This window comes from Crotalus tigris, unplaced genomic scaffold, assembly GCF_016545835.1.
Source record: "Crotalus tigris isolate CLP2741 ecotype Arizona unplaced genomic scaffold, ASM1654583v1 scf7180000019944.6993514239:2294586, whole genome shotgun sequence".
Taxonomy (NCBI): Eukaryota; Metazoa; Chordata; class Lepidosauria; order Squamata; family Viperidae; genus Crotalus; species Crotalus tigris.
This window is the reverse complement of record NW_024097783.1, coordinates 1,936,754-1,945,153: the sequence shown is the minus strand read 5'-3', so window position 1 is coordinate 1,945,153 and position 8,400 is coordinate 1,936,754. Positions and strand designations below refer to the sequence as shown.

Sequence of the window (8,400 nt, the reverse complement as noted above, 5' to 3'; positions counted from 1 at the left end):
CCACTTTATCCATTAATTTCCAAGTTTTTTCCACAGTCCTGCGATCAGCAGCTGCCTGTTTGGGGGGGCCAACTGCATCCTGAATAGCATCAATGAATCCCAGAATACGCCCTTTGCGGGGGTTTCCTCCTCGGCCACCTGGGTTCCGGCCATTGAGGGAATTGGCCATGTGGGATCTTAAATTTAGAAAAGAAAAAAAAATGTAATGCTATGATATTGTTGGTCTCTCTTGCCCAACCATAAAATATATCAATACTGACTTCACAGTTACTGAAAGGAAAAATATATGTAATCTATACTGGGAGTTTTAACTTTAGATGGGGAAGAAGCAGAAAAACCTGGTAATCTTTACCAAGAAAGAAATTTGATCAAATGTCATTATCTGTTAATTGAGCATATTTATGGAAATATACAGTTTTAATTGCCATGTACATTATGCTATTTTTTCCCTTTTAACTCTTTTTATACCTTTAAAAATGTTATCAGCCCACAGTGTTTATGCTCACTTTCCCATGTTAAACGTACACTTTCACACAAATAACTCTCTTCACATAATTCTCTTCACAAGGGACAAATACATCTGACGAGTAACAAAGGTTTAACAGCCATATTACCAACCTCCTTCCCCCACCCAGCATCTGGTAGCAGAGGGGAGGTGAAAAAAAATTACATCTCTTACATCATGTATTTAATAGGACAGATACATTTAAAATACGTACAAGTCCGCAACTGTACGCGACACTTGTCTGTGGGTACCGTTCTAGTTTTTAAAAGTACCAAGAAAATAAATTCCAGAATGGAAAGGAAAGTTGCTTTTGTAAATCCACAGTATCCAAGATTAGTTGCAAACAACCATCAGTCTCCTTTGCCTTTGCCTGGCCAGCGTTGGAGAGGTCGAAGGTTAGGCAACTGTGTCCCCAAGAAGTGCCGCCTGGTCAGCTTTTCTGCCGCCTCACTATGATCTCTTGTTTTCTCTTTTCCCTGCCTCCCCTCCGGGCACACAACAGCCCGCGGCGCAGCCCGTGTTATTAAATCCCAGCAGTTTTCCTGGTTCCGGTTTCTTGTTAAGCGCTCTCCGTCCCTCCGAGCAGCCCGAGCAGCCAGCAGCACCACACGACACGCCTTAAGCCTCCGCAGCGAGGCCGGCAGAACCAAGGGCGATGGGACGCCTCTCCCCCAAGTCGTCGCGGTTGCTGGGGTTCCAGAAGGAAACATGGGTAGTTACTTCGCCACCGCGGGCCCGTTGCGACGGCGGCGGCGGCGGCAGCAGAAGCGGCAGCGCTGTTCTCGCCCGCTCTCGCTCCTGGTTCGGCGGCGCGAGGGTAAGGGGCGTGTGGGGGCGGGCTGCGGGGGCGGAGCTAAGAAAAGGCAGGGCAGGCGGTGGCGACAAGACCGGCTGCAACTCAACCTTCTCGAAACGGCGGGCTAGTTGCCTTGGATTGTCCTTGCCGTATCGGACTCCTGGGATAAGAAACCCGCACGCCGCCTGCGCGCTGAAAACCGCTCGCGCCGGTCCTTCTCACCCACCCACCACCATTCTAACGGTATTAGGGTTCAGTTCCCAGATGTTGCCCAATGAAACTTGAGCGCGCGACAGGAAGCAGGCGCCGGGAGGGGGGAGGGAGACGAATTGAAACAGAGGCGCTGAAAGGACTCACATCCACAGAACACAAGGAAGGAGACTTCGCGAAAGGAAAGGGCAGCAAAGGCACCGAACTCCTTTTCTTAGCCCTCCCTACTTAAAAGAAAATGTGCAGGGCAGCATTGTGCGTATGTTGGTCCTCCAGTGCCTGATTGATAAAGTAAAGGACCAATGGGAGCGCGGGGAAGGACTTCCGGCTCTGCGCTCTCCTCCTCCTCTGACTGTGATTCATGAATCAGTTGGAAAGATGAAGCCGTGGGCGACTTCGGGACTTCTGCAGAACATCTGCAAAAGGGCCGGAAGTAACCCTTACGGAAAAGAGACTGAAAGGATTTATTATTATTTTTTTTGGAAAAGATGACTTGTATAAGTAAATAGCCGTTGATTACGATGCTGGGGAAATGGTTGTATAGTCATTAAGAGAAATGGTATTCGTAGCCCTAATCTTGATGTATTTCCTCACTCCGCCCACGCATGGGCTTGTAAACCAATATTTAGAATAATGTGTCATGTTGTCTACCAAATTAGTATTCCTATAACACTGGAGACAATATATTTTTGAATTCCATACCTCTTAAATTCTGAGTAGACCAAAAGAAGATGGCATTGCATGAACGTTGAGAATTATGTTTACACAATTCAAGGTTTTTTTCTCCCTCATATAGAATCTGGCCAAGGAAGTTGAGCAGCATCACAAAAAAAGTTGTATTTTAATCCACAGCATGTAGTTTAAACTTCTATATTGCCACAAAGAACAAATTTATGTAAGAGCATCCACAGCAGTAGAACACATAGCTATGTTCATAGAACACATAGCTATGTTCTAATACAGCAGGAATTCTTTTTCTGAATACATGTTTTTACTATTATAAATCTGGGCTTCCAGGATCATATGTAGATGAAAGCAGCATGAAAGCACCTGACTTAAGGTATCCAGGCAGCTAGAATGCTGCTTGACATCATAATCTTTTGCTGCTATATAGACAGTGATATTGCCCACATTTGCTATTCCCCACCCTTATCTCTGTCTAGCCTGAAGATAACATTGAGAATGCCAAAGAATAGTATGCCCACAGCCTCCTGAACCTTAACTGGCTTTCCCTTCTTTCCCTTTCCTTTCGCTGATAAAATCAAGAGAAAAACTTAGTTTTGCAGCTTTCAGCATTTACAGGTACCGTAATCCTCGGGTCATTAAGCAAGGACCTGATATAATCATGTCTTCTAACTTCTGCCAATTTTCTCATTGACTTTCGTTATAGGAAGCCAGCAGAAATCACAATTACATGACTGCAGTTTGCTGCAATGTAATTGTGAGCTGGGCACCAAGTGCTCAGAATGCAATCATATAATCACAGGGTCCCTGCAACAGCCCCAACTCCTAGGACTCATCTTAAGTCCCCTTCATTTAGAACCATTGTAATTTTGATCATAACCCAAAAAATACCTGTATAAAGTCTGTATATTAAATACTGAAGATAAGAGGAATAACCCGCTTTAGGAAGCACTATAGAATAAATAAAGCAGTAGTTGTTCCTAGTACTAGAATATCTTGTATGGCACTACTAAAAGTTGATAGATTTCACTATAACTTTAGTTGGACATAAGGATTTTCTATCCATTTTTCATGTACAGATGTAACTTGTTCCAAAATTAATCTCCCCTACACTGCATATCAGGGATGTCAAACCTGCAACTTCACATGATGTGTCATGATATATCACAACTTTTTTTCCATTGCCAGCAATGGGATGAGCGCAGTTTCACCATGACGCATCCAGTCCGTGATCCGGCAGTTTGACACCCCTGTTGTATATTCTTCCTTGTACTAAAGTAATAAGACTGATTAAATTAGTTTATTCTTTATCTTAGATTTCATCAGTATTACAGGCAAAAGTTGTTTTCCCATACTGGGAACAGACCATAAAGAACAGATGATGATGATGATGATGATAGTAATGATGATGATGATGATGATGATGATGATGATATAATGTTGGAAGGGACCTTGCAGGTCATCTAGTCAAACCTCCTGCTCAGGCAGGAAATCCTATACCATTTCAGATAAATGGCTGTCCAATCTCTTCTTAAAAACTTCCAGTGTTGGAGCATTCACAGCTTCTGGAGGCAGGTTGTTCCACTGATTAATTGTTCTAACTGTCAGGAAGTTTCTCTTTAGTTCTAGGTTGCTTCTCTCCTTGATTAGTTTCCATCTGTTGCTTCTTGTCCTGTCTTCAGGTGCTTTGGAGAATAGCTTGACTCTCTCTTCTTTATGGCAACCCCTGAGTTGAACAACTGTTCAACTAAACTTTAAAGTGCACAGCTTAAGTTAATTTTAATTTATCATATTATAAAATTCATAAGTTTAGATTCAAAACCACTTTTCCTCTGGGGAAATTAATTTGTTTTCATTGTCATGTCATTTTTTAAATAATTTTATTTCAGCTGCTAAAACAGGTGCTGTGGACTCTTAACTAAAATGTAACAGTAGTCTAATGCCGTAAAACCACTTCTTTATTTCTTAAATCTACTTCATAATATTACAGAACATTAAATGAATCTGATTATATTAAAAACTCATTGAAATATATCTTTTCAGTTTTTTTGTCAATTTTTTTCCATGTCAGGAAATAGGGCTTCCAATCATACTGATTTTTTATAAATAGTAAAATTGTGTGGCTTTGCATTTTCACTTTTAAGAAAGGAGCTCAAATAATCTTTAGCTTTCATTTGGAAGAATTATTAGCTTTTAAGAAAGGAGTCAAATAATCTTTAGGTTTCATTTGAAAGAATTATTAGCTTTGCTAAATATTTTTGATTGTTTATTGCCCACTTAAGTTGAAGATTGTTTAATTGTCTGGCAATTGAGCAGAGTTTTGTTTTTAATTTAAGATAGGCAAATTAGGCCTGCACTAACCCTGTTAGATATAGGACATGAGAAGGGCTAAAAATCCATTTGAATGAGTTTTTCAAAAGTTTCTATGGAGAATTCTTACTCTTAGTAAAAGTTTCTTTATGACAATATCCTGCAAATAAGAAAGTAAATACTGTAGCTTGCTAGACAAAAAGTGTCAGAATAGATTGTTTTGCAGTCACTCATTTCTTCTTTCATCCTTACCATCTACTACCAGCTGCTTCAAGAGCAGAAAAAGATCTTGGAAGACAAAAAAAAAGTTGTTTTTGTTATTTCAGCTATACAGGTATTACCAGTATAGTCTTGTTCTCCCCTGCTAGACCAAATTCAGCCATCTCAAGAAAAAAAGTGTGACAGAGTGATAGGGGAAGAATTGATGCATCTGAGATTGAAGCTGCTTCTCTAATCTCAGAGAATGATATCCAACTGAGATTATAAGTACCCATGTAATAAAATTTTGGGAGCATTCTTCCTAATATTATAACTTCCAGTGATATGATTTGAAATTAAGATTTTTCTAACCAATGTAAATGTATTTAAGAGTATTAATATGTGTACTAATTGTATTTACAATAGAATCATTTATAATAAATGTGCAAGCTACTTTCTCATCTCTAAGACTCTAAAACTGGAGATGTATTTAGTTTTTTAGTAGTCTTCTGATCCTCAGAAAAGTAATTTGTATTGCTTTAGAGAGCAATAATATAGAATAAAGATGACATACTTGAAATTATTGTGAGGAATATAAAATAGATAAAAGGATCTGTCAAAAATTATTTGAGGGAATATGTAATTTAACCAATTAAATTACATAATAGGCATAGTGCTTTTTTACAGTAGATTTTAGACAATTTTGTTGCATTTATAATTACATTTTATAAAGGGGATTTATCTTTAGAAGGTAAGATTATTTTTGGATATTTTTGAGGCCTTACACTTTTAAGCATTGCCTAGAAAAAATATAAGTAATAAATTTTGTTCCTATCAGCTTGTAATGTGCAGGCATTGATGTATTTCAGAAAGATTTTTTTTAGTGAATGAATGCCAGTGAAGTAGTTCTAGGCTGTCTAATACCCTACAGAAACATATACATACTAGTACATTATGTTAATCTGTAAAATATTAAATTTGAAAGGCTGACTTTTAAGAGCTTACAGAAAGGCAATTCAGTGTAGAAAGCATTACCTGAAATTAGGAAAAATAAAAACCATAAATACAGTATTGAAAATCTCTAGGATTTAAATATACTTTCTTTTTGCACTTGTCCTATTGCATTTACATGCACTGAAATAGGACAGAGTCAGAAAAATTAAGAAGGCTTCCATAATTTAGAATAATTTGGATGCTGAAATATTGATAAAGAAGTCTTGGGTCTCTTATTATTATTGAAGGGGAAGAATCTGCTGGATAGATATGAAGCAACTGCTTACACCTTGGGACATTTATCTGAATCTTTCACAAAATATTTTCTGACTAATAGGAAGATGAAGATCATGAAGCACTTTTCAAACTCATGAATCATTCTAAAATTGCAAAGAGAACTAATAAAGTATATAAATAACTGATAGTTATGAGCACACATGTGGGAATTTAGGACACTGAATTCACTGTATTGTTTGCTATTAATTTCAGTAACATATGTAATTCTGTGATAATTGTCTTCAGTGTGTCAGAGAATTCAGGGATTCTCTGAATTAGTGTATCATTGTGGATCTCAAGTAGCATCTCAAATCATGTACTGTATATATTGAAATATATATACATCTCAAATCATGTTAAACCCACTTATTGCCTGTGGGAAAAACACCAGAGATAAAAACACCAGTTCCTAATATATAAGACAGTCCACCAAGGATCCAAGTTCTAGACCAGTGGTTCTCAACCTTTTTAATGCTGCGACCCCCAACCAGTTGTAAGTTGAGGTCTACTCAACTGGTGCAACACCATTTGCAGAATGGGACTTTTGGCGGGCTCAGCAGGGCAGAGACAGCCTGGACAATTCCTATTGGTTTTTGAAAGCCAATAGAATTAGACTCTATTCAAGAGAGTCTATTCTATTGGCTTTCAAAAGCCAATAGAATAAAAGGGAGTAGCACAGCTAAGGAAAGGGGGAAAAAATGGCAGACTGCATTGTTTGACGACCCCCGTGAAATGGTCGTTCGACCCCAAATGGGGTCCCGACCCACAGGTTGAGAACCATTGGTCTAGACAGACCAATCTGAGCACAGTTCAGATTGGCTATAGGAAATCCCACACACATGAATACTTGGCAGTATACAAAGTCAACAGGACACTAAGGACCATCCTCAAGAAATCAATGGAACTGTGGAACACTGGACAATCAATTCAACTCAACTCAAGACAACTTGCACAAGTGGCTATCAACTATGACATAGAACAAGGTGATAACACTGTCCTGCTGTTCATCAGCATTGGCTTGAACCTCCACAGCCAGATAATCACAAGGATTGAATATAGATATAAGTTCAAAAGTAGGACTACCATCAACCACCTTGTCTTTATGGATGAGATCAAGTTATGTTCTGAATGAATAAGACATTCATTTGCTGATCCACTGATACAGATCTACAGGGAGGACATTGGCATGACACTTGATTGGAGAAGTGTAGAGGTATGGTAGTTAAAAGAGGGAAGGTATTTAAGATTCATGGGATGGAACAGACAATATAGCACACCTACAAATCTTAGTATCCTACACTCACATGACAACCATGGTAATGCAAGGAAGACAGCAACATCCACATACCACCAAAGAACATTACATGTCCTGAAGAGCCAGCTCAGTGGGAAAAACGAGATCCATATTGACTAGTACTGATGATGTTACCTAGTTTGGGTAATGAAACCTCTGCAAGAAAACAACCATGCTCAGAGAGCACCAAACACCCCCCATTTCAACCCTGAGTCACAAATATTTTCCATTATAAGATCCATACTATCAATCATACGCTTTGCCATTTATTAGATAACTTGCTATTATTGTGAGCTGTCCAAAGGAGGACATGTAGACTACCATTGTAAACACCCCAAAGCTCCTTGCAATGTACAGAGATTTCTACCCCAAGTTCAATACTCAGAGGCTGTACACCAGCTGGAAAGAGGATGGGCGGAGTCTGTTGTCAAAGCCACTATCCTTGTTGAACCCCAGAACACTCACAAGTTCACCACTAAGATGGTATGAGTTCTGAGAGAATGTCTGAAGCAGCAGCAAACATGGAAAAAAGATCAAGCAGAGGAAGTGTCTACCACATTAGACAGGACCCAAGGTGCAGACTACGCAGAGAGACTTCAGATACATTCCATCACACAGTGACAGGAGGTAAGATTCAGGCAAAAACAGTATAGGTTGAATGGTATAACCAAGTATTTAACATCGTGTACAGGAATGTCTGCACAATGTATGGACTAAACCAGTGGTGGTGAACCTATGGCACGGGTGCCAGAGGCAGCACTCAGAGCCTTCTCTGTGGACATGCGCACCATCGGCCCAGTCCTAGACCTTCAGCTGGGTTTTATAAAACCTTTTTGCTTTAGGCCTCCGCCGCCGTGTGCAAAAAAAAAAGGTTCAATCAATCAGCCAATTTCAATTTCTCACGGGAAAAAAAAAGATCTTGCAAAGTTGGAATTGATTGATTGAACCCAGTCTGCTGTTACCACCGCAGCCATGCCCACCCAATGGGCCACACCCACCCAATTGGCCATACCCAGCCAATGGGCCACACCCACCCACACCCAACGATGCATAAGTGGGTTTTGGGTTGCAGTTTGGGCACTCAGTCTCTAAAAGGTTTGCCATCACTGGACTAAACTCTGCCAAGTCCAGATT

General features: G+C 39.7%; 1 protein-coding gene across 4 annotated transcripts in view; it reads right to left on the bottom strand.

The window, feature by feature from the left end:
• Positions 1–3,664, bottom strand: part of CBLB (Cbl proto-oncogene B) — an 87,691-nt gene extending 84,027 nt beyond the window's left edge. Inside the window, exons 1-2 of one of the 4 annotated variants that reach the window (XR_005559353.1) lie at positions 720–1,296; positions 2–176 (exon numbers count right to left, since the gene is read on the bottom strand). Coding sequence is in view for 3 of the 4 variants with exons in the window: in XM_039364987.1 (XP_039220921.1) it covers positions 2–169 (168 nt within the window). In the remaining variant the exon portion in view is untranslated. Of the gene's footprint in view, position 1; positions 177–719; positions 1,297–1,658 lie in introns of those variants that run through there. The other 3 variants (XM_039364987.1, XM_039364988.1, XM_039364986.1) reach the window with 3 other exon arrangements.
• Between the last annotated feature and the right edge of the window lie 4,736 nt (positions 3,665–8,400).